Source organism: Labrus bergylta, chromosome 9 (assembly GCF_963930695.1).
Source record: "Labrus bergylta chromosome 9, fLabBer1.1, whole genome shotgun sequence".
Taxonomy (NCBI): domain Eukaryota; kingdom Metazoa; phylum Chordata; class Actinopteri; order Labriformes; family Labridae; genus Labrus; species Labrus bergylta.
Window position 1 is genome coordinate 16,589,506 of NC_089203.1, and position 26,314 is coordinate 16,615,819.

A 26,314-nucleotide genomic window follows, 5' to 3' on the forward strand; every position below is an offset into this window, starting at 1 on the left:
ACTCATTAACTATGACTTTATAGCTTTACTAGTATTCCTGCTTGAAAACAATAAGTTAGCGCGTTTCAGCACCATGGACAGCGATATACAATACACCCGCAGTCTCGTCCGCCTTATCGTCATAATCTATGTAAAATTATGATTAACAACTCGTTGCCCGCATGTTCCCAATATAAGGGGATATGACACTTACTTGTTATACTCTCACTTTGAGAGATTCATAATTTGTAAAAGTACGCTATCTACCAACATTTGTGAGGTTTACATTTACTGAAAGGTGTGTATGATAGTCTGTGGATGAAAGGAAGTGGGAGAAAATGTGCTTCAAACTTTGAGTCCTGGCATAAAGAAAAATGAAATCCGCCAATATAGAAAGCCCACAAACTGGCATTTGTGTTTTGAAAGCACAGGGCATCAAAGCGACTGTCTAAACAATTTCTCAAGATAGTTTAGACGTGCTGAAGAAGAAACCAAAAACCATGAGACAATAAATCTTGCAATATTAATCTTGACAGAAAACAAGACCCTTGTTCTGTATGTGTAGACGCTCTTACCTCTGTAGAAGTCCTCCTCCTGTCAGGGAGCACTAGTGTGTTGGCATGGCTGCCCGGGACTATAGTAGATCCTATACTCATTCTGGGTCCCACTAACATGTAGCGTTTCTCTCCAGATCTGTACTGGATGCTGTGACACAGTGTCCCGTCATAATTAGTCTCTTGTAGGTATTTGGAAGTGTAGTCTGTGGATTTGGAGCACTGCATTGCAATCAGCACGATGATACTGATGAGAAAAAGTGCTGAAACTGAGGCCAAAGTTATCATGAGATAAAAAGTGACATTACTCTCCTCATCATCGTTTGTTGCACTTTTAACATCAGAAGCAGCAAAAGCCTCTTTGGGCTCCACAACTTTGACAATGACAGTAGCTGTTGCAGAGAGGGAAACGTTGCCATTGTCTTTGACCAGTATGACCAGTTTCTGCTCAGCCTCGTCTGTCTCTGTGAATGAGCGAAGTGTTCTGATCTGTCCTGTATAGCGGTCCAAAGCAAAGAGACTGTGCTCAGTCACTTCCTGCAGTGAAAACAGTAACCAGCCGTTATATCCTATATCAGCGTCATAGGCTCTGACTTTAGTCACCAAGTGCGCTGCGTTCACATTGCGGGGAATCTCCTCCACACCTTCAGCAGAACCGTTGGAGCTGACTGGATACAGGATGACTGGAGCGTTGTCGTTCTGATCCAGAATGAACACGTTCACTGTGACGTTGCTGCTTAGTGACGGAGTTCCAGAATCTGTGGCCACAACTTGGAACTGGAACGTTTTCACTGTTTCAAAGTCGAAACTTTTCAGCGCGGTTATGTGTCCGTTTTCAGAGTTTACATTAATAAATGATGTCATACCATTTTGACTTCCCTCTCTCACAATATGATATGAAATAGCTGCATTGTCATTTATGTCTTCATCTGTTGCGCTCACAGAAAATATTGAAGCTCCAGCAACGTTATTTTCTACCAGATAAAACTGTAAAGGGTTTTGTTCAAAATGTGGACTGTTGTCATTCACATCTGATATCTGAATACTGAGAGTTTTAAAAGAAGATAAGGGAGGCTCACCACAATCAGTGGCTTTTATTGTTATTTCATAATGTGACACCTGCTCTCGATCCAAATGCCCCTTAGTGACAACTGAGTAAGTGTTTTCTTTGTAGGAGGGCTTCAATTCAAAAGGCACCTCTGAGGTTATACTTGAAATCATTTTGCCATTGACACCAGAGTCTTTATCTTTCACTCTGATTAGAGAAACAATTGTTCCAGGTTTTGAATCTTCAGACACTGTATTTGACAGTGACGTGACTTCTATTTCAGGTGGATTATCATTGATATCTTTAATTTTTATAATGACTCTACACTCACCTACCAGTGGAGGTGTTCCTTTATCGGATGCCTCGACATCAAGTTTATAAACGTCGTTCTCTTCATAATCCACAACCCCTTTTACGTGAATCTCCCCAGTTATCTTGTCCAATTCAAAAATGTCATACACTCTCTTCTTCAGAGTTTTTCCAAGACTGTATTCAATTATGCCATTGGAGCCTTCATCGGGATCTGTGGCATGTATTTTAAATACTGAAGTGCCAACATTAACGTTTTCCTCTATTTCAATTTGGTAAATCTCCTGACTAAACATTGGACGGTTATCATTGCTGTCAAGAACAATAATAGTAACATTTAATGTTCCTGATTTTTGAGGTTTACCGCCATCTATCGCTGTCAGCAGCAGCGTGCGTTTGTCGTTTTTCTCTCTGTCTAATGATTTCTTCAGCACTAAAAACGGTATTTTATCTTCGTCACTTTGACGGATGTCTACTTCAAAATGTTCATTTGAAGTCAAAGTGTATGTACGAATGGAGTTAATTCCAGCATCTGGATCACGAGCTGTGTGTAATTGAAATCGTTTTCCTGGCAGTGTATGCTCAGCTATTTCAAAAGTCTGTTCTTTTTCAGGAAAACTAGGAGTGTGATCGTTAACGTCAGTAATCTCTACCACTATGTAGTGTATTTCTAAAGGGTTTTCGACTATGACTTTTAACTCAATTATGCAAGCACCGCTACCCTGACAGAGCTCCTCTCTGTCGATTTTCCTATGGACATAGAGAGCACCATTGTCCCGGTTTACCTCAAAAAATGCATCCTTAGATTCAGAAACAACACGGAACCGTCGATTAAACAAAGAGGTGATATCCAGTCCAAGATCCTTCGCGACATTTCCAACAACAGTTCCCTCATTCACCTCCTCTGGAATAGAATATCGTATTTCTCCAGAAGCCCGATTTCCAACCAACAACAGAAGAAACAAACATAGAGCAAACCGCGAGCAGAGCTTTCCTCGATACTGTCTTTCCATTTCCATCGTTATCCGCAGCACATTCAAACAAAGAAGTCCGTTCCTTTATAAATGTCTATATCAAACCCATTGTGTGTCGCACAGTGACAAAAAGCACAACACGATTTCATCAGTTGGCGAGCACGTTTCAAATGTCTCCTTTGCTTTTTCATGGAGCAAACAAAAGATATGTGAAGGGGAGGGACAACGTTTCATGATGTTTCCCAATGTAATACTGCCACCCAGAGGTCAATGTGCAAGTAGAAGGCTTTCCCGCAATCTTCAAAATGAATATATGTAATAGAGCCCTTACTACCATTGCGATTTCAGCATCCAATCACCTGTTCAGGGTTTTACATTTTTAGCTAAAATAATGTGTTAACAATGTCCTCATTTAATGTGTTTGGTCCTCGATGTTAAAATGGTAGGGTTAATGGGTTTCATGTTTTTTAAAACGGTTCTGTTTAAGGCTATCTTCTGCCGAAAAACCAAAAGCAGCTACGTTCAGCACCACGGACAGCGCTCTACATTGTTCAATTTCCAGGTCTCATTCTTGACGACAAATGTCAGCTTTACTTGCCTGTACCAATCACACATACAGCTGTGGTTTAATCGTGACCAGAAGTTTTGCTTCATGGGGTTTAAATATAAAAAATATATTTTGTGAAATGTTGGTCAATTTAAAGTTATATTTCATACACATTTAAGCTATTCATGTTTAAGATCACTGACTGGCACATGAGCACCAACCTAAGGAAACATGCATCATCGCAAAAAAAACAACGATATAATGACGCGTAAATGAAGCAAGAATGTCTTGTGACATAGACAAATTACTTTTTTGTTATTCGGTTGTTGTCTGTGTACTCGAGGCGTGTTAAGATTGTAAAAAAAGAAAATGTGTAATTGAACACACAGCAATGAGAGAGAAGACAGTCTCTGAATACGTGTTACATTGTTTCCAAGCTCTTACCTCAGTAGAAGTCCTCCTCCTGTCAGGGAGCACTAGTGTGTTAGCATGGCTCCCCGGGACTATAGTAGATCCTATACTCATTCTGGGTCCCACTAACATGTAGCGTTTGTCTCCAGATCTGTACTGGATGCTGTGACACAGTGTCCCGTCATAATTAGCCTCTTGTAGATATTTAGAAGTGTAGTCTGTGGATTTGGAGCACTGCATTGCAATGAGCACGATGATGCTGATGAGAAAAAGTGCTGAAACTGAGGCCAAAGTTATCATGAGATAAAAAGTCACATTACTCTCCTCATCATCGTTTGTTGCACTTTTAACATCAGAAGCAGCAAAAGCCTCTTTGGGCTCCACAACTTTGACAATGACAGTAGCTGTTGCAGAGAGGGAAACGTTTCCATTGTCTTTGACCAGTATGACCAGTTTCTGCTCCGCCTCGTCTGTCTCTGTGAATGAGCGAAGTGTTCTGATCTGTCCTGTATAGCGGTCCAAAGCAAAGAGACTGTGCTCAGTCACTTCCTGCAGTGAAAACAGTAACCAGCCGTTATATCCTATATCAGCGTCATAGGCTCTGACTTTAGTCACCAAGTGTGCTGCGTTCACATTGCGGGGAATCTCCTCCACACCTTCAGCAGAACCGTTGGAGCTGACTGGATACAGGATGACTGGAGCGTTGTCGTTCTGATCCAGAATGAACACGTTCACTGTGACGTTGCTGCTTAGTGACGGAGTTCCAGAATCTGTGGCCACAACTTGGAACTGGAACGTTTTCACTGTTTCAAAGTCGAAACTTTTCAGCGCGGTTATGTGTCCGTTTTCAGAGTTTACATTAATAAATGATGTCATACCATTTTGACTTCCCTCTCTCACAATATGATATGAAATAGCGGCATTATCATTTATGTCATTGTCTGTTGCGCTCACAGAAAATATTGAAGCTCCAGCAACGTTATTTTCTACCAGATAAAACTGTAAAGGGTTTTGTTCAAAATGTGGACTGTTGTCATTTACATCTGATATCTGAATACTGAGAGTTTTAAAAGAAGATAAGGGAGGGTCACCACAATCAGTGGCTTTTATTGTTATTTCATAATGTGACACCTGCTCTCGATCCAAATGCCCCTTAGTGACAACTGAGTAAGTGTTTTCTTTGTAGGAGGGCTTCAATTCAAAAGGCACCTCTGAGGTTATACTTGAAATCATTTTGCCATTGACACCAGAGTCTTTATCTTTCACTCTGATTAGAGAAACAATTGTTCCAGGTTTTGAATCTTCAGACACTGTATTTGACAGTGACGTGACTTCTATTTCAGGTGGATTATCATTGATATCTTTAATTTTTATAATGACTCTACACTCACCTACCAGTGGAGGTGTTCCTTTATCGGATGCCTCGACATCAAGTTTATAAACGTCGTTCTCCTCATAATCCACAACCCCTTTAACGTGAATCTCCCCAGTTATCTTGTCCAATTCAAAAATGTCATAGACTTTTTTCTTAAGCGTTTTTCCAAGACTATATTCAACTATCCCATTAGTCCCTTCATCTGGATCTGTGGCATGTATTTTAAATACGGATGTGCCGATTTCAACGTTTTCCTCTATTTCAATTTGGTAAATCTCCTGACTAAACATTGGACGGTTATCATTGCTGTCAAGAACAATAATAGTAACATTTAATGTTCCTGATTTTTGAGGTTTACCGCCATCTATCGCTGTCAGCAGCAGCGTGTGTTTGTCGTTTTTCTCTCTGTCTAATGATTTCTTCAGCACTAAAAACGGTATTTTGTCTTCGTCACTTTGACGGATGTCTACTTCAAAATGTTCATTTGAAGTCAAAGTGTATGTACGAATAGAGTTAGATCCAGCATCTGGATCACGAGCTGTGTGTAGTTGTAAACGTCGTCCTGTTAATGTCTGTTCAAATATTTCAAAAGTCTGTTCTTTTTCAGGAAAACTAGGAGTGTGATCGTTAACGTCAGTAATCTCTACCACTATGTAGTGTATTTCTAAAGGGTTTTCGACTATGACTTTTAACTCAATTATGCAAGCACCGCTACCCTGACAGAGCTCCTCTCTGTCGATTTTCCTATGGACGTAGAGAGCACCATTGTCCCGGTTTACCTCAAAAAATGCATCCTTAGATTCAGAAACAACACGGAACCGTCGATTAAACAAAGAGGTGATATCCAGTCCAAGATCCTTCGCGACATTTCCAACAACAGTTCCCTCATTCACCTCCTCTGGAATAGAATATCGTATTTCTCCAGAAGCCCGATTTCCAACCAACAACAGAAGAAACAAACATAGAGCAAACCGCGAGCAGAGCTTTCCTCGATACTGTCTTTCCATTTCCATCGTTATCCGCAGCACATTCAAACAAAGAAGTCCGTTCCTTTATAAATGTCTATATCAAACCCATTGTGTGTCGCACAGTGACAAAAAGCACAACACGATTTCATCAGTTGGCGAGCACGTTTCAAATGTCTCCTTTGCTTTTTCATGGAGCAAACAAAAGATATGTGAAGGGGAGGGACAACGTTTCATGATGTTTCCCAATGTAATACTGCCACCCAGAGGTCAATGGGCAAGTAGAAGGCTTTCCTGCAATCTTCAAAGTGAATATATGTAATAGAGCCCTTACTACCATTGCGATTTCAGCATCCAATCACCTGTTCAAGGTTTTAAATGTTTAGCTAAAACAATGTGTTAACAATGTCCTCATTTAATGTGTTTGGTCCTCGATGTTAAAATGGTAGGGTTAATGGGTTTCATGATTTTTAAAACGGTTCTGTTTGCGGCTATGTTCTGCCGAAAAACCAAAAGCAGCTACGTTCAGCACCACGGACAGCGCTCTACATTGTTCAATTTCCAGGTCTCATTCTTGATGACAAATGTCAGCTTTACTTGCCTGTACCAATCACACATACAGCTGTGGTTTGATCGTGACCAGAAGTTTTGCTTCATGGGGTTTAAATATAAAAAAAACACGGCCAAAATATATTTGTCATATACATTGAAGCTAATCATGTTTAAGATCACTGACTGGCACATGAGCATCAACCTAAGGAAACATGCATCATCGCAAAAAAAACAACGATATAATGACGCGTAAATGAAGCAAGAATGTCTTGTGACATAGACAAATTACTTTTTTGTTATTCGGTTGTTGTCTGTGTACTCGAGGCGTGTTAAGATTGTAAAAAAAGAAAGAAAGTGTGTCATTGAACACATAGCAATGAGAGAGAAGACAGTCTATGAATACTTGTTACATTGTTTCCAAGCTCTTACCTCAGTAGAAGTTCTCCTCCTGTCAGGGAGCACTAGTGTGTTAGCATGGCTGCCCGGGACTATAGTAGATCCTATACTCATTCTGGGTCCCACTAACATGTAGCGTTTGTCTCCAGATCTGTACTGGATGCTGTGACACAGTGTCCCGTCATAATTAGCCTCTTGTAGATATTTAGAAGTGTAGTCTGTGGATTTGGAGCACTGCATTGCAATGAGCACGATGATGCTGATGAGAAAAAGTGCTGAAACTGAGGCCAAAGTTATCATGAGATAAAAAGTGACATTACTCTCCTCATCATCGTTTGTTGCACTTTTAACATCAGAAGCAGCAAAAGCCTCTTTGGGCTCCACAACTTTGACAATGACAGTAGCTGTTGCAGAGAGGGAAACGTTGCCATTGTCTTTGACCAGTATGACCAGTTTCTGCTCAGCCTCGTCTGTCTCTGTGAATGAGCGAAGTGTTCTGATCTGTCCTGTATAGCGGTCCAAAGCAAAGAGACTGTGCTCAGTCACTTCCTGCAGTGAAAACAGTAACCAGCCGTTATATCCTATATCAGCGTCATAGGCTCTGACTTTAGTCACCAAGTGTGCTGCGTTCACATTGCGGGGAATCTCCTCCACACCTTCAGCAGAACCGTTGGAGCTGACTGGATACAGGATGACTGGAGCGTTGTCGTTCTGATCCAGAATGAACACGTTCACTGTGACGTTGCTGCTTAGTGACGGAGTTCCAGAATCTGTGGCCACAACTTGGAACTGGAACGTTTTCACTGTTTCAAAGTCGAAACTTTTCAGCGCGGTTATGTGTCCGTTTTCAGAGTTTACATTAATAAATGATGTCATACCATTTTGACTTCCCTCTCTCACAATATGATATGAAATAGCTGCATTGTCATTTATGTCATTGTCTGTTGCGCTCACAGAGAATATTGAAGCTCCAGCAACGTTATTTTCTACCAGATAAAACTGTAAAGGGTTTTGTTCAAAATGTGGACTGTTGTCATTTACATCTGATATCTGAATACTGAGAGTTTTAAAAGAAGATAATGGAGGCTCACCACAATCAGTGGCTCTTATTGTTATTTCATAACTTGGAACCTGCTCTCGATCCAGAAGTCCCTTAGTGACAACTGAGTATACATTCTCTTTAAAAGAAGGTTTTAACTCGAAAGGTACTTCATTAGAGATTTGTAAGATAGTTTTTCCATTGACTCCAGCGTCCTTATCTGTCACGCTAAGCAATGAAATAATTGTTCCAGGTTTTGAATCTTCAGAAATTGTGTTTGACAGTGAAGTGACTTCTATTTCAGGTGGATTGTCATTGATGTCCTTAATCTTTATAATTAGCCGGCACTCACCCGTTAATGGTGGTGAAGCTTTATCAGATGCATCAACATCGACTTTATAGACGTCGTTTTCTTCAAAGTCCACCAATCCCTTTACTCTAATCTCCCCAGTTAATTTATCCAATTCAAAATTAAAATTTATTTTTCGCCTCAAGCTTTTACCAAAGCTATATTCGACTTCCCCATTCGTCCCTTCATCTGGATCTGTTGCATTCATTCTAAATATTGAAGTACCAATTGCTAAATTTTCTTGTATTTCAATTTGGTAAATCTCCTGACTAAACATTGGACGGTTGTCATTACTGTCAAGAACAATAATAGTAACATTTAATGTTCCTGATTTTTGAGGTTTACCTCCATCTATCGCTGTCAGCAGCAGCGTGTGTTTGTCATTTTGTTCTCTGTCTAATGATTTTTTCAGCACTAAAAATGGTATTTTGTCTTCGTCACTTTGACGAATGTCTACTTCAAAATGTTCATTTGAAGTCAAAGTGTATGTACGAATAGAGTTAATTCCAGCATCTGGATCACGAGCAGTTTCCAGTTGAAATCGCCGTCCCGGTAATGTTTGCTCAGCTATTTCAAATGTCTGTTCTTTTTCTGGGAAACTAGGAGCATGGTCATTAACGTCAGTAATTTCTACGACAACGTAATGTATTTCCAAAGGGTTTTCAACAAGGATTTTGAGCTCCACGAGACATGCACCGGTGCCCTCACAGAGCTCCTCCCTGTCAATATGCCGGTGAACATACAATACCCCGTTATTATGGTTGACTTCAAATATAGCGTCCTTACTGCCAGACACAACACGGAACCGTCGATCAGTCAAAGAGGTGGTGTCAAGACCAAGATCCTTTGCAACATTTCCAACAACACTTCCCTCTTTCAGCTCCTCTGGGATAGAGTACCGTGTCTGAGCTGAAGCCTGTGTCCCGAACAGCAGCAGTAAAGACGAATAAAAAGCAAAGCAGTAGAAGCCCATTGTTCGCGTTTTTGTGTCAATTCCCATCGTAATCCAACAAGAGTAATATTCCCTAAAACCTGCTACTTCCATATATAATTAAATATGTCCAACACGCTTAATACCACACATTTTCAACCGGAAAGATGAATTCCATCGACTGGTTGTCTCGAGTCCAAAAACCGTCTGTGCTCTATTCACTATGGAAACAAAAGCTTTGAAAGGGGAGGGACCACTTGGTCTGATGTCATCTAATATAATAGTGACACCCAGAGGTAATAACTGAGAAATACCTGGACTGCATTGTTTTTGTAAGAGAAGTAAGAACAGAAAAGAAAGAAGAGTGTATATATAATGTCCACACAAAACAGTGGAAAGTTATCTGTTAGCATTTTAACTCACTACATTCTGTCTTTCTGTCGGTCTGTTTGTCTTTCTCGCTCTTTGTGACACCCACCAAGGCACTCTTTAACTGATCTTTGAATATAATGTTATTTCACGCTGTTTGCTGAAACTCTTGTGTTTCAGTGCCATCAACAGCAGTAATCAGGTGTCGCAGAACACGCTTCATCTGTTACAAGTACAGTTTATCCGTTTTAAAACAACAACAATGTTGTTGCAAACAGCTCTTGTCCGAAACACATGTTCAGAATGTACTGCCACCAATTTCTTAGCAAAAGTCTTAAATCATAAATCTGTTTTTTTGTAAAGACAACCATTTTAATTTCAGTACTATGGAAAGCAGGCACAATCAAAGTCAGAGAACCGTCCTCTTTAAAATGGGTAAACTCTAAATTAAATGTAACTTTTTTCCTTTTAATCAAAAGCGTTTATCTATGAGCAATATACTAAAGTAGGACGAGAGGATTCCACAGTGTGCATGTAAGCTATCCTTGCCATTTTGTCAGAAATATTTTAATTTTCACATGTCTTCCTATATTTACAAACACGTTGTATGATAAATTAGACAATGAAAGAACCAAATCAAACACATTCGTGTCCGTAGATAAATGCAACAACATTACCAAGTTGTATTTAAGATTTTCGATCAAATACATATGTAAAAAAAATGACTTAAATTAATTAAAAGAAATAAGGATTTAATCTTTCTTGAAATTCTTACCTCAGTAGATGTTCTCCTCCTGTCAGGGAGCACTAGTGTGTTAGCATGGCTGCCCAGGACTATAGTAGATCCTATACTCATTCTGGGTCCCACTAACATGTAGCGTTTGTCTCCAGATCTGTACTGGATGCTGTGACACAGTGTCCCGTCATAATTAGTCTCTTGTAGATATTTGGAAGTGTAGTCTGTGGATTTGGAGCACTGCATTGCAATGAGCACGATGATGCTGATGAGAAAAAGTGCTGAAACTGAGGCCAAAGTTATCATGAGATAAAAAGTGACATTACTCTCCTCATCATCGTTTGTTGCACTTTTAACATCAGAAGCAGCAAAAGCCTCTTTGGGCTCCACAACTTTGACAATGACAGTAGCTGTTGCAGAGAGGGAAACGTTTCCATTGTCTTTGACCAGTATGACCAGTTTCTGCTCAGCCTCGTCTGTCTCTGTGAATGAGCGAAATGTTCTGATCTGTCCTGTATAGCGGTCCAAAGCAAAGAGACTGTGCTCAGTCACTTCCTGCAGTGAAAACAGTAACCAGCCGTTATATCCTATATCAGCGTCATAGGCTCTGACTTTAGTCACCAAGTGTGCTGCGTTCACATTGCGGGGAATCTCCTCCACACCTTCAGCAGAACCGTTGGAGCTGACTGGATACAGGATGACTGGAGCGTTGTCGTTCTGATCCAGAATGAACACGTTCACTGTGACGTTGCTGCTTAGTGACGGAGTTCCAGAATCTGTGGCCACAACTTGGAACTGGAACGTTTTCACTGTTTCAAAGTCGAAACCTTTCAGCGCGGTTATTTGTCCATTTTCAGGGTTTATATTCAGAAAAGATGCCATATCATTATGACCGCCACCCCCTCTAGTTATACGATAGGATACTGCAGCATTATCGTTCAAGTCTTTGTCAACAGCACTCACTGAAAATATTGATTCTCCAGGAGCATTATTTTCTGTTAAATATAATTCCAGTGGACTTTGTGAGAACTCCGGGATGTTGTCGTTCACGTCTGACACCTGAATACTTAATGTCTTAAATGCGGACAGTGGCGGCTCACCATAGTCTGTAGCTGTTATTGAAATGTCATAATGGGACACTGTTTCCCTGTCCAGTGTTTCTTTTGTCACCAATGAATACATGTTTTCTTTAAATGACGGTTTTAATTCAAATGGTACATCCCCAGACAGAGAGCATTTTACTTTGCCATTGAGACCAGAATCACGGTCTGTTATACTAATAAGAGAAACCACGGTCCCATGTTTTGCATTTTCTGGAACCATGCTAGATATGGATGTAACTTCGATTTCTGGTCTGTTATCGTTGAAATCTTGAATTTTTATTATAACTCTACAATCCGTTGTCATCGGAGGTTGACCTCTGTCAGAAGCTTGAACGTTTAACTTGAAAACATCAGCAGTTTCATAGTCGATGTGTCCCTTAACTATAATTTCGCCTGTGTGTCTGTCTAGATTAAATAGATCAAGCACCTTTGAATTAATATCGCCCCCAAATGAATATTCGACGTCCCCATTAGTTCCCTCGTCGAGATCGGTTGCATTCACTTTTATCACAAAAGTATCCAATGCAACATTTTCTTGCAATGTCACAGAATAAACCTCTTTAGAAAAAGTCGGTCTGTTGTCATTGATATCAAGAACATTTATTGTAAGATTAAGATTAGATGATTTTGACGGTGTGCCTCCATCTATAGCTGTTAAAATCAAGCTATGGGTTGTTTTCTGCTCTCTGTCAAGCTGCCTCTGCAACACTAAAAAGGGAATTTTATCATCGTCCCTATCTCGTATTTCTAGATTGAAATGATCGTTTTGACTCAGCTTGTACCGTTGGACGGAGTTTACTCCAATATCTGGATCAAGGGCACCTGGTAATTGAAATCGAGCTCCTGGAAAAGTGTTTTCTGCTATTTCTATAACCTTTTCTTTCTCGACAAAAGTCGGTACATGGTCGTTAGCATCTGTGATTTCCACAGTGACATAATGGATCTCAAGTGGATTTTCCACAACAATTTTCAGATCCTTTAAACAAGCTCCATCTTTATCGCACATCTCTTCCCTGTCGAGATTCTTATGAACATACAAAACCCCATTGTTCGGGTTTACCTCGAATCGCTCGTCATGAGCTCCGTGCACAATGCGAAAACGCCGGTTTGTCAAGGTACTGACTTCAAGGCCCAAATCCTTGGCAACATTTCCAATGATAGTTCCCACTTTAACTTCCTCTGGAGTCGAGTATTTTATCTGAGCTGAAGTAAAATCACCAAAGCAGACGAGCAGAGAGAAAAGCAGGGGACGCGACCAAGACATCGTATTTCCTCTTTGTCCTTTGTCTTCTTGTTGAAATCATTCAAAATATTATCCACAAATACCCGCAAAAAAATATGACCTCCCGTTGTCCGAAAATTACATTTCAGAAAAACTAGTTAGCTGAGAAAAGTATTGATCAATAAAGGACACGATGCCATTCTTTGTGGTTGAGCTGAAAAACACTCTGTGAATGGGGCAGAGTCTGCTTTTACTCACGATTTAGCAAACCCCTCTGTCTTTACACTGCTGAACACTGACACCCAGTGGTCCATTATAATAGGGACAGAAGATGTTGAACATGATTTCTGAAGAGGATCTTCTTTAAAGTTATATGTATCTGAAATGTTCAAAACACTCTCCAAATAATCAGAAGTAAGTGTCACGGATGTCTTGAGCATGAAACCCTATACCGTTTTTTATATTTAACCAATAATCTTGAAAAGGATTTTCAGAACCATGGACAGCGAGAACCCTTTATATTGCAAAAAAGCCAAACCACGTTCATTCCACAGTCTCTTTTTCAAAACTAGACAAGGAAACTGTATTGTAGCCATTGAAATCAAACTCAATAATAACCACAAAAGGACCATTAATAACACGAAAGGGCTCAAGTGTTATGGACTGTGGATCATATTGTGGAATGCTGGTTTCGTTTCAAGATGAGGAAAACTTAAAAAAAAAAAAAACATTGCTTAGACATTTGCGTAAGTAGTTGAAATCAGAAAAACTCTCAAATACAATACAAATATTAAGTATTATTGCAGACCTTGTCTTTTTTACAGAGGTAAGTCGGCTAAGACAAGTCACAACACATAATGGAAACATTAGGTATAAAGATTTTAAACTGGCCTCACCTCTCCAGATGCCATTCTCCTGTCAGGGAGCACTAGTGTGTTGGCATGGCTGCCCGGGACTATAGTAGATCCTATACTCATTCTGGGTCCCACTAACATGTAGCGTTTGTCTCCAGATCTGTACTGGATGCTGTGACACAGTGTCCCGTCATAATTAGTCTCTTGTAGGTATTTGGAAGTGTAGTCTGTGGATTTGGAGCACTGCATTGCAATGAGCACGATGATGCTGATGAGAAAAAGTGCTGAAACTGAGGCCAAAGTTATCATGAGATAAAAAGTCACATTACTCTCCTCATCATCGTTTGTTGCACTTTTAACATCAGAAGCAGCAAAAGCCTCTTTGGGCTCCACAACTTTGACAATGACAGTAGCTGTTGCAGAGAGGGAAACGTTTCCATTGTCTTTGACCAGTATGACCAGTTTCTGCTCAGCCTCGTCTGTCTCTGTGAATGAGCGAAGTGTTCTGATCTGTCCTGTATAGCGGTCCAAAGCAAAGAGACTGTGCTCAGTCACTTCCTGCAGTGAAAACAGTAACCAGCCGTTATATCCTATATCAGCGTCATAGGCTCTGACTTTAGTCACCAAGTGTGCTGCGTTCACATTGCGGGGAATCTCCTCCACACCTTCAGCAGAACCGTTGGAGCTGACTGGATACAGGATGACTGGAGCGTTGTCGTTCTGATCCAGAATGAACACGTTCACTGTGACGTTGCTGCTTAGTGACGGAGTTCCAGAATCTGTGGCCACAACTTGGAACTGGAACGTTTTCACTGTTTCAAAGTCGAAACTTTTCAGCGCGGTTATGTGTCCGTTTTCAGAGTTTACATTAATAAATGATGTCATACCATTTTGACTTCCCTCTCTCACAATATGATATGAAATAGCTGCATTGTCATTTATGTCATTGTCTGTTGCGCTCACAGAGAATATTGAAGCTCCAGCAACGTTATTTTCTACCAGATAAAACTGTAAAGGGTTTTGTTCAAAATGTGGACTGTTGTCATTCACATCTGATATCTGAATACTGAGAGTTTTAAAAGAAGATAAGGGAGGGTCACCACAATCAGTGGCTTTAATAATTATGTCATAATGTGAGACTTGCTCTCGATCTAAGACATCCTTGGTAGCAATTGAATAAATATTTTCCTTATATGAAGGTTTTAACTCGAAAGGTACGTCATTCGATATGTGTAAAATATTTTTTCCATTAACACCAGAGTCTTTGTCCATCAAACTAAGTAGAGAAATAACTGTCCCAGGCTTTGAATCTTCAGACACTGTATTTGACAGTGATGTGACTTCTATTTCAGGGGGATTATCATTGATGTCTTTTATTTTTATGATAACTCTACACTCACCGGTCAGTGGAGGTGTCCCTTTATCAAAGGCCTCAATGTCCAGCTCATATAAATCTTTTTCTTCGTAATCAACGACCCCATTAACTCTAATATCGCCAGTTATCTTGTCCATTTCAAAAAGTTCATACACTTTCTGAATCAAGGTTTTTCCGAGGGTGTATTCTACTTCCCCATTAGTCCCTTCATCTGGATCTGATGCATTCATTTTAAATATTGAAGTGCCGATTTTAACATTTTCTTGTATTTCAATTTGGTAAATCTCCTGACTAAACATTGGACGGTTATCATTGCTGTCAAGAACAATAATAGTAACATTTAATGTTCCTGATTTTTGGGGTTTACCTCCATCAATTGCTGTCAGCAGCAGCGTGTGTTTGTCCGTTTGTTCTCTGTCTAATGATTTCTTCAGCACTAAAAACGGTATCTTACCCGAATCACCTTGACGGATATTTACTTCAAAATGTTCATTTGTAGTCAAAGTGTATGTACGAATAGAGTTGATTCCAGCATCTGGGTCGCTGGCAGCGTGCAGTTTAAATCGCTTTCCCGGTAATGTTTGCTCAGCTATTTCAAATATCTGTTCTTTTTCTGGGAAAATAGGAGCATGGTCATTAACGTCAGTAATTTCTACGACAACGTAATGTATTTCCAAAGGGTTTTCAACAAGGATTTTGAGCTCAATGAGACATGCACCGGTGCCCTCACAGAGCTCCTCCCTGTCAATATGCCGGTGAACATACAATACCCCGTTATTATGGTTGACTTCAAATATAGCGTCCTTACTGCCAGACACAACACGGAACCGTCGATCAGTCAAAGAGGTGGTGTCAAGACCAAGATCCTTTGCAACATTTCCAACAACACTTCCCTCTTTCAGCTCCTCTGGGATAGAGTACCGTGTCTGAGCTGAAGCCTGTGTCCCGAACAGCAGCAGTAAAGACGAATAAAAAGCAAAGCAGTAGAAGCCCATTGTTCGCGTTTTTGTGTCAATTCCCATCGTAATCCAATAAAACAAATATTCCCAAAAACCTGCTACTTCCACGTAGAGTTATTTATGTCCATCACGCTTAATACCACAAATTTTCAACCGGAAAGATGAATTCCATCGACTGGTTGTCTCGAGTCAAAAACCGTCTTTGCTCTATTCACTATGGAAACAAAAGCTTTGAAAGGGGAGGGACCACTTGCTCTGATGTTATCTAATATAATAGTGACACCCAGAGGTAATAACTGAGAAATACAGTTTATATCCTGCTTTATTTAATATTAGAAATGTTTGAGACGTATGAAACAAAAAGACGGAAGAGTGAACGGTGTCCACACAAGTCAGTGGAAAGCTATTTGTAAGCATTGGTTAAACTCTCTCTCTCTGAAATTGTTATTTCAAGTTTACAGCTTCCATTAGCTTTCTTTGTAGTTATAGTTAACAGTTGTTTTTTATTGAAAGTGTTTATGAGTATTTTGCATATTATCTTCAACTGGCACACAAATACCTAATATATTTCAGTATCAATTGAGCGCCAGTTATATTGAAATGATTTATAAGTCAAACGTTCAAGCAAATATTGCTAAGCTTTTGAATAAACTCATAACACATGACGTAACTCAAGAGAACAAAATAAACGTTGTTCCGTCTAAAATAGTTCTCATTTGAGTATGATATGCACCATTTGAAAACAAACAGCCCTTATGTCGCAAAACAGAGCCAAGTTTTCTATATTCTTAAACTCTCCTTTGCTTGTCAACATGAAGCAAACGCATCAGCACCATGGACAGCGGTTACAACCAGGCGATTAACAATATTTATGACGTAGGGCTAAATGCTCTTACCTCTGTAGAAGTCCTCCTCCTGTCGGGGAGCACTAGTGTGTTGGCATGGCTGCCCGGGACTATAGTAGATCCTATACTCATTCTGGGTCCCACTAACATGTAGCGTTTGTCTCCAGATCTGTACTGGATGCTGTGACACAGTGTACCGTCATAATTAGTCTCTTGTAGATATTTGGAAGTGTAGTCTGTGGATTTGGAGCACTGCATTGCAATGAGCACGATGATGCTGATGAGAAAAAGTGCTGAAACTGAGGCCAAAGTTATCATGAGATAAAAAGTCACATTACTCTCCTCATCATCGTTTGTTGCACTTTTAACATCAGAAGCAGCAAAAGCCTCTTTGGGCTCCACAACTTTGACAATGACAGTAGCTGTTGCAGAGAGGGAAACGTTGCCATTGTCTTTGACCAGTATGACCAGTTTCTGCTCAGCCTCGTCTGTCTCTGTGAATGAGCGAAGTGTTCTGATCTGTCCTGTATAGCGGTCCAAAGCAAAGAGACTGTGCTCAGTCACTTCCTGCAGTGAAAACAGTAACCAGCCGTTATATCCTATATCAGCGTCATAGGCTCTGACTTTAGTCACCAAGTGTGCTGCGTTCACATTGCGGGGAATCTCCTCCACACCTTCAGCAGAACCGTTGGAGCTGACTGGATACAGGATGACTGGAGCGTTGTCGTTCTGATCCAGAATGAACACGTTCACTGTGACGTTGCTGCTTAGTGACGGAGTTCCAGAATCTGTGGCCACAACTTGGAACTGGAACGTTTTCACTGTTTCAAAGTCGAAACTTTTCAGCGCGGTTATGTGTCCGTTTTCAGAGTTTACATTAATAAATGATGTCATACCATTTTGACTTCCTTCTCTCACAATATGATATGAAATAGCTGCATTTTCATTCATGTCTTCATCTGTTGCGCTCACAGAGAATATTGAAGCTCCAGCAACGTTATTTTCTACCAGATAAAACTGTAAAGGGTTTTCAGAGAACTTTGGTTTATTGTCATTTACATCTGATATCTGAATGCTGAGAGTTTTAAAAGTAGATAAGGGAGGGTCACCACAATCAGTGGCTTTTATTGTTATGTCATAAGTTGACACCTGCTCTCGATCCAGAAGTTCTGTGGTGACAACTGAATATATGTTCTCCTTATAAGAAGGTTTTAATTCAAAGGGAACATCTGAGGTTATGCTTGTAATAATTTTTCCATTGACACCAGAGTCCTTATCCGAAACACTAAGTAGAGAAATAACTGTTCCAGGCTTTGAATCTTCAGGCACTGTGTTCAACAGTGATGTGACTTCTATTTCAGGTAGATTATCATTGATATCTTTAATTTTTATAATGACTCTACACTCACCAGTCAGTGGAGGTGTTCCTTTATCAGAGGCCTCAACATCAAGTCTATAAACGTTGTTCTCCTCATAGTCCAACACTCCTTTTACCCTTACTTCTCCAGTTAATTTGTCCAATTCAAAAATGTCATACACTTTTTTCTTCAGAGTTTTTCCAAGACTGTATTGAATCTCACTATTGGTGCCTTCATCTGGATCTGTTGCATTCATTTTAAAGATTGAAGTACCGATTGGGACATTTTCCTGTATTTCAATTTGGTAAATCTCCTGACTAAACACTGGGCGATTGTCATTACTGTCAAGAACAATGATAGTAACATTTAATGTTCCTGATTTTTGAGGTTTACCTCCATCTATCGCTGTCAGCAGCAGCGTGTGTTTGTCCTTTTGTTCTCTGTCTAATGATTTCTTCAGCACTAAAAACGGTATTTTATCTTCGTCACTTTGACGAATGTCAACTTCAAAATGTTCATTTGAAGTCAAAGTATATGTACGAATAGAGTTAATTCCAGCATCTGGATCACGAGCTGTGTGTAGCTGAAAACGCTTTCCTGGTAATGTCTGTTCAAATATTTCAAATGTCTGTTCTTTCTCGGGAAAACCAGGAGAGTGATCATTTACATCGGAAATATCTACAACAATATGATGCATTTCCAAAGGGTTTTCGACGAGAATCTTTAACTCCATTAAGCAGGCACCGCTCCCTTGACAGAGCTCCTCTCTGTCGATTTTCCTATTAACAAAGAGAACCCCATCGTCCCGGTTTACCTCCAAAAATGCATCCTTGGATCCAGACACAACCCGGAACCGTCTGTTGGTCAACGAGGAAATTTCAAAACCAAGATCCTTTGCAACATTTCCAACAACAGTTCCCTCTTTCACCTCCTCAGGAACAGAATAACGTATCTGAGCGTGAGACAGTTTTCCGCAAAACAGCAGCAGAGACAAGCGAATCATAGAAAAATAGTAGTCCCTTGTTCGACGTCGCCTGTTCGTCCCCATTATTTTTGTTCAACGTAGAAAAACACACTAACTACTTTTACTGCGACAGCATATGTCCAATTGTTAGTTTCGCTACTAAATGCAAAATAAGGAAACAGCCACCGGAGTGCTTGGATCGTATGCCTGCCCCGCTCTAGATATGAAACAAAGGCTTTGTGAGGGGAGGGACAACTACTTCTATATTTTTCAGATGATACAGTGACACCCGGAGGTCAGCAAAGTAATGTAACAAGCTTTTTATTTGCAATCATATATTTTAAAAAAAAATCAAAACCGTCGTTAATAACTACGTTAAGTGAAAATAGTAGTCACTGCAAAATGAAAAGTGCAGACAGGAATACAACGATAAACACGATTTGACATTCTTTAACACACGCTCTCTCTCTCTCTCTCTCTCTCTCTCTCTCTCTCTCTCTATTTCTCTCTTGCTCTTCTCTCTCCCCACTCTCTCTTCCCTCTCCCACTCCATGCATCAAGTATTTAAAGTGGAAAGCTTCCATTAATTATCTTTGTATAGGTTTACTTTAACGTTAATTTGATTCATTTGCATACTATCTTCAACTAGAACACAAATACCTAATATATTTCAGTATCCATTGAACCCAGTTATAATGAAATGACGCCGATATTTAAATGTTAAAGTAAATATATTGCTCAGCATTTGAAGAAACCCATGAAACATGTTCACAATAACTCATCAGACAAAAAAATAACTTTGTTCCCTCTAAAATGTAACTGATGAGAGTATGATATGCACCTGTTGAAAACAAACAGCCCTTGTATTGCAAAACATCTAGCCATGTTTCTAGATTTCGAATATGCTCACATGTTTGTCAACATGAAGCAAACGCATCAGCACCATGGACAGCGGTTACAACCAGGCGACAAGCAATATTTGTGACGTAGGGCTAAATGCTCTTACCTCAGTAGAAGTTCTCCTCCTGTCAGGGAGCACTAGTGTGTTAGCATGGCTGCCCGGGACTATAGTAGATCCTATACTCATTCTGGGTCCCACTAACATGTAGCGTTTGTCTCCAGATCTGTACTGGATGCTGTGACACAGTGTCCCGTCATAATTAGTCTCTTGTAGGTATTTGGAAGTGTAGTCTGTGGATTTGGAGCACTGCATTGCAATGAGCACGATGATGCTGATGAGAAAAAGTGCTGAAACCGAGGCCAAAGTTATCATGAGATAAAAAGTCACATTACTCTCCTCATCATCGTTTGTTGCACTTTTAACATCAGAAGCAGCAAAAGCCTCTTTGGGCTCCACAACTTTGACAATGACAGTAGCTGTTGCAGAGAGGGAAACGTTTCCATTGTCTTTGACCAGTATGACCAGTTTCTGCTCAGCCTCGTCTGTCTCTGTGAATGAGCGAAGTGTTCTGATCTGTCCTGTATAGCGGTCCAAAGCAAAGAGACTGTGCTCAGTCACTTCCTGCAGTGAAAACAGTAACCAGCCGTTATATCCTATATCAGCGTCATAGGCTCTGACTTTAGTCACCAAGTGTGCTGCGTTCACATTGCGGGGAATCTCCTCCACACCTTCAGCAGAACCGTTGGAGCTGACTGGATACAGGATGACTGGAGCGTTGTCGTTCTGATCCAGAATGAACACGTTCACTGTGACGTTGCTGCTTAGTGACGGAGTTCCAGAATCTGTGGCCACAACTTGGAACTGGAACGTTTTCACTGTTTCAAAGTCGAAACTTTTCAGTGCAGTGATGACTCCATTTTCCGAATTTATATTTAAAAATGCTGTTATTTTTACTTGGCTTCTCTCCTCTCTAACAATATGATAAGTCAAGGCAGCGTTTTCATTCAGATCCACATCTGTAGCAGTAACAGAAAATATAGGGTTTCCAGGTATGTTATTTTCTAACAGGTAAAGTTCTATTGGATTCTGCATAAACGTTGGAACATTGTCATTCACGTCCGAAACATCAATACTGAGAGTTTTGAATGTTGACAGAGGAGGTTGACCACAGTCTGTAGCTGTTATTGTGATTTCATAATGTGCAACAGATTCTCGATCCAAATGGTGTTTCAGTATTAACGAATACATATTTTCTTGAAATGATGGTTTCAAATCGAATGGCACATTTTCGGAGAGACTACATATTACTCTACCGTTCAACCCGGCGTCCTGGTCTGTAATACTGATGAGAGAAACCACGGTGCCAGGTTTTGAGTCTTCGGATACTGTGTTTGACAGAGATGTCACCTCTATTTGTGGCGTGTTGTCGTTTTTGTCGAGCACTTTGATGATCACCCTACAGTCGGTACTCATTGGAGGCTGCCCTTTGTCAGTGGCATGAACGTCTAACTTATAAACTTCAACCTTTTCAAAGTCGATTTCACCCTTCACTCGAATTTCACCAGTATCTTTATCTAAACTGAAAATATCATATATCTCCTGGCCAAGTTGACCACCGAAAAGAAATTCAATTTGTCCATTTGCACCCTCATCTATGTCAGAAGCCTTTACTGTAATCACACTTGTATCTGCGTGAACGTTTTCAGGTATTGTGACTGAATATACGTCTTGGCTGAAAGTAGGATGGTTATCATTTGAATCAAGAACTATGACAGTGACATTAAGCGTCCCTGATCTGGGTGGATTCCCACCGTCAACTGCTGTCAGTAATAGGCTGTGCTCATACTCCTTTTCCCGATCCAGAGATTTTTGCAGAACCAATGAGGGCATCTTGTCCTCTCCTCTCTCTCGAATTTGTATGCTAAAATACTCATTTTGACTTAACTTGTACACACGAACTGTGTTGATGGCAACATCTGGATCGTGCGCAGTGGGTAATTGAAAACGTCTGCCTGGAAGAGTCGACTCGGGAATTTCTAAGATTTTTTCCTCCTCTTTAAAGCGCGGTGAATTATCATTTACATCTATGATTTCGACTCCCACATAATGTATTTCCATTGGATTTTCAGCTACCATTTTTAGGTTCATCAAACACGGAGAAACATTTTCACAGAGCTCCTCTCGGTCGATGTTCTTATGCACATACAAGACTCCATTGTTCTGATTGACTTCAAACTGAGCATCTTTGGATCCTGAAACAATACGAAACCGTCGATCATGCAGCGAAGTGATATCCAATCCTAGATCCTTTGCAACGTTTCCAACAACAGATCCCACTTTTACTTCCTCTGGAACAGAATATTTAATCTGAGCGGAAATCTGCCCCACGCAGCTGAGCATAACAGAAAAACGAAGGGCTAGCCACCATGGTTCTCCTCCTCGACTTTGTCCGCCAGCTCCCATCGTTTCAGTTTGATACCAGTATGATACCAGTATATCCACTCACAGGTCCATACGAAACAAGAAATGTTGCTAAGGGACAAAATGTATTATTGAAACAAGTCCCACATTTGAAACGATGTATATGCTCATTTAACGACGGCAACACTCTTTCCTGGCAATGGTGTTGTCTCCTCTGTGCAAACCGGAACAAAATCCTCTTGAAGGGGCAGGGCCAACGCTGTAAGATACGCGGATGTGCTGATATCACACTGACACCCTGTGGACTAAACTCGTTATGACCTCGTTGCAGTGTAGTTGACAACTCCTAGTTTTAAAGAAAGGTGTGCTGTCCACCGGACTCAAGAATATGTAAAAGGGAGAACATTTACGATCAAATATGTTTGGTATTGTAATTTGGAAGTTAATAGTTTTTATACGCCAAAACGTTTTTAAATTCCGACTTCAAAATCCCCATAAAATGACCAAGTGTTCCCGCCAGCACCACGGAGAGCGCTAAAGGTTATGCCATTACGCTCTTGCTGTACAACTTTCCTCACACAGTAAGAAAATATTGCTTGTTAAAAAATGACATCCAACTCAAAACTAAATCCCAAATTGGAAGTAATCATAATGTTAACAATGTTCCGTCTTCAGCAACTTGGACAGAGCAATGTTAAACACCAAGCATAGCGCATCAAAATGCGTTGACATATCATGAGCCTGAAATACTTTTTTTATTTTCAAGAGAGCAACTACAGGACCATAATGCATTAAATCAGCTAATATTTTAAGATATTTTTCCACACAGCAATTGTATGGCGGTAATAATATAAGGAGGAAATTATCGTTATGAAGCCCAAAGAAAATTATCTGAATAAATATTTTCAGTCAATATCGATAAATGCTCTTACCTCAGTAGATGTCCTCCTCCTGTCAGGGAGCACTAGTGTGTTGGCATGGCTGCCCGGGACTATAGTAGATCCTATACTCATTCTGGGTCCCACTAACATGTAGCGTTTGTCTCCAGATCTGTACTGGATGCTGTGACACAGTGTCCCGTCATAATTAGTCTCTTGTAGATATTTGGAAGTGTAGTCTGTGGATTTGGAGCACTGCATTGCAATGAGCACGATGATGCTGATAAGAAAAAGTGCTGAAACTGAGGCCAAAGTTATCATGAGATAAAAAGTCACATTACTCTCCTCATCATCGTTTGTTGCACTTTTAACATCAGAAGCAGCAAAAGCCTCTTTGGGCTCCACAACTTTGACAATGACAGTAGCTGTTGCTGAAAGGGAAACGTTTCCATTGTCTTTGACCAGTATGACCAGTTTCTGCTCAGCCTCGTCTGTCTCTGTGAATGAGCGAAGTGTTCTGATCTGTCCTGTATAGCGGTCCAAAGCAAAGAGACTGTGCTCAGTCACTTCCTGCAGTGAAAACAGTAACCAGCCGTTATATCCTATATCAGCGTCATAGGCTCTGACTTTAGTCACCAAGTGTGCTGCGTTCACATTGCGGGGAATCTCCTCCACACCTTCAGCAGAACCGTTGGAGCTGACTGGATACAGGATGACTGGAGCGTTGTCGTTCTGATCCAGAATGAACACGTTCACTGTGACGTTGCTGCTTAGTGACGGAGTTCCAGAATCTGTGGCCACAACTTGGAACTGGAACGTTTTCACTGTTTCAAAGTCGAAACTTTTCAGCGCGGTTATGTGTCCGTTTTCAGAGTTTACATTAATAAATGATGTCATACCATTTTGACTTCCCTCTCTCACAATATGATATGAAATAGCTGCATTTTCATTTATGTCTTCATCTGTTGCGCTCACAGAGAATATTGAAGCTCCAGCAACGTTATTTTCTACCAGATAAAACTGTAAAGGGTTTTGTTCAAAATGTGGACTGTTGTCATTCACATCTGATATCTGAATACTGAGAGTTTTAAAAGAAGATAATGGAGGCTCACCACAATCAGTGGCTTTTATAGTTATCTCATAATGTGACACCTGCTCTCGATCCACAAGTCCCTTAGTGACAATCGAATAAATATTTTCCTTATATGAAGGTTTTAACTCGAAAGGTACGTCATTTGATACATGTGAAATTATCTTACCATTAACACCAGAGTCTTTGTCCATCAAACTAAGAAGAGAAACAATTGTTCCAGGCTTTGAATCTTCAGGCACTGAATTTGACAGTGACGTGACTTCTATTTCAGGGGGATTATCATTGATGTCTTTTATTTTTATAATTACTCTACATTCACCGGTCAGTGGTGGCGTTCCTTTATCAGAGGCCTCAACATCGAGTGAATACACCTCGTTTTCTTCAAAGTCCACCACTCCTTTTACCCTTATTTCTCCAGTTATTTTATCCATTTCAAAAATGTCAGAGACTCTTTTCTTAAGAGTTTTAACAAGACTGTATTGAACATTCCCATTAGTCCCTTCATCTGGATCTGTCGCATTTATTCTAAATATTGAAGTACCAACTGGGACATTTTCTTCTATTTCAATTTGGTAATTCTCTTGACTAAACATTGGACGGTTATCATTGCTGTCAAGAACAATAATAGTAATATTTAATGTTCCTGATTTTTGAGGTTTACCTCCATCTATCGCTGTCAGCAGCAGCGTGTGTTTGTCATTTTGTTCCCTGTCTAACGATTTCTTCAGCACTAAAAACGGTATTTTGTCTTCGTCACTTTGGCGGATATCTATTTGAAAATGTTCATTTGAAGTCAAAGTGTATGTACGAATAGAGTTGATTCCAGCATCTGGATCGCTGGCAGCGTGCAGTTGGAATCGCCGTCCTGTTAATGTATGCTCAGCTATTTCAAATATCTGTTCTTTTTCTGGGAAACTAGGAGCATGGTCATTAACGTCAGTAATTTCTACGACAACGTAATGTATTTCCAAAGGGTTTTCAACAAGGATTTTGAGCTCCATGAGACATGCACCGGTGCCCTCACAGAGCTCCTCCCTGTCAATATGCCGGTGAACATACAATACCCCGTTATTATGGTTGACTTCAAATATAGCGTCCTTACTGCCAGACACAACACGGAACCGTCGATCAGTCAAAGAGGTGGTGTCAAGACCAAGATCCTTTGCAACATTTCCAACAACACTTCCCTCTTTCAGCTCCTCTGGGATAGAGTACCGTGTCTGAGCTGAAGCCTGTGTCCCGAACAGCAGCAGTAAAGACGAATAAAAAGCAAAGCAGTAGAAGCCCATTGTTCGCGTTTTTGTGTCACTTCCCATCGTAATCCAACAAGATTAATATTCACAAAAACCTGCTACTTCCACGTCGAGTAATTTGTGTCCAAACCACTTAATACCACATATCTGCAATTAAAAGATGAATTCCATCGACTGGTCGTCTCGAGTCCAAAAACCGTATTTGCTCTCTTCACCAGGAAACAAAAGCTTTGAAAAGGGAGGGACCACTTCTATTTATGTTAACCGATGTAATAGTGACACCCAGAGTTCATAACTGAGAAATACATGTACTGTATTATGTTTGAACTGGATCTTTTTTAAAAGAGGACAGAAAAGAAACGGAAGTAAAATATCACTCGGATAAACTGTTACATTATAGCACCCCCCTCCTTATCAAGAGACTTATCAGCTAATCATACAATATAATCTTATCCTTTACTGTATCACGTGTTCTTGCGTCTCAGCACAATGGATAGCTGCCACTAGTCGTCGCACAGCCTTTCTTTCCAGAACAAAAGTTGCTCAAATTTGGA

General features: G+C 40.3%; 4 protein-coding genes across 8 annotated transcripts in view; all 4 read right to left on the bottom strand.

Annotated features, from left to right (window-relative positions):
• Window positions 1-19,436, bottom strand: part of LOC109990510 (protocadherin alpha-C2) — a 196,522-nt gene extending 177,086 nt beyond the window's left edge. The window contains exon 1 of one of the 5 annotated variants that reach the window (XM_065958484.1): window positions 16,944-19,436. In XM_065958484.1, coding sequence (XP_065814556.1) covers window positions 16,944-19,298 — 2,355 coding nt within the window. In that variant the 5' untranslated portion in view covers window positions 19,299-19,436. Of the gene's footprint in view, window positions 1-554; window positions 3,024-7,143; window positions 9,570-10,573; window positions 13,058-13,755; window positions 16,212-16,943 lie in introns of those variants that run through there. The other 4 variants (XM_065958483.1, XM_065958488.1, XM_065958472.1 and 1 more) reach the window with 4 other exon arrangements.
• Window positions 3,430-6,500, bottom strand: LOC109980320 (protocadherin alpha-8-like). The gene is made up of 2 exons (XM_065959042.1): window positions 3,856-6,500; window positions 3,430-3,462 (listed from the first exon to the last, which is right to left on the bottom strand). Exons 1-2 carry the CDS (start codon window positions 6,208-6,210, stop codon window positions 3,430-3,432), a joined length of 2,388 nt encoding a protein of 795 aa, XP_065815114.1. The 5' UTR covers window positions 6,211-6,500.
• A 199-nt stretch (window positions 19,437-19,635) lies between the features above and the next one.
• LOC136179921 (protocadherin gamma-A11-like) lies at window positions 19,636-22,783 on the bottom strand. The gene has a single exon (XM_065958490.1). It carries the CDS (start codon window positions 22,576-22,578, stop codon window positions 20,170-20,172), a length of 2,409 nt encoding a protein of 802 aa, XP_065814562.1. The 5' UTR covers window positions 22,579-22,783; the 3' UTR covers window positions 19,636-20,169.
• A 601-nt stretch (window positions 22,784-23,384) lies between these two features.
• Window positions 23,385-26,017, bottom strand: LOC109990512 (protocadherin alpha-3-like). The gene has a single exon (XM_020642659.3). The coding sequence runs from the start codon at window positions 25,821-25,823 to the stop codon at window positions 23,442-23,444; it is 2,382 nt and encodes a 793-aa protein (XP_020498315.2). The 5' UTR covers window positions 25,824-26,017; the 3' UTR covers window positions 23,385-23,441.
• Window positions 26,018-26,314: the final 297 nt, after the last annotated feature.

Excerpts from the sequence above, each read along its gene's own strand:
- LOC109980320 (XM_065959042.1), bottom strand. The coding sequence starts at position 6,210 with ATGGAAATGGAAAGACAGTATCGAGGAAAGCTCTGCTCGCGGTTTGCT. Across the intron at positions 3,463-3,855 it reads GGAGGAGGACTTCTACTGAG|GCAAGTAAAGCTGACATTTG; the intron begins GTAAGAGCTTGG and ends TGATTGGTACAG.
- LOC136179921 (XM_065958490.1), bottom strand. The coding sequence starts at position 22,578 with ATGGGAGCTGGCGGACAAAGTCGAGGAGGAGAACCATGGTGGCTAGCC.
- LOC109990512 (XM_020642659.3), bottom strand. The coding sequence starts at position 25,823 with ATGGGAAGTGACACAAAAACGCGAACAATGGGCTTCTACTGCTTTGCT.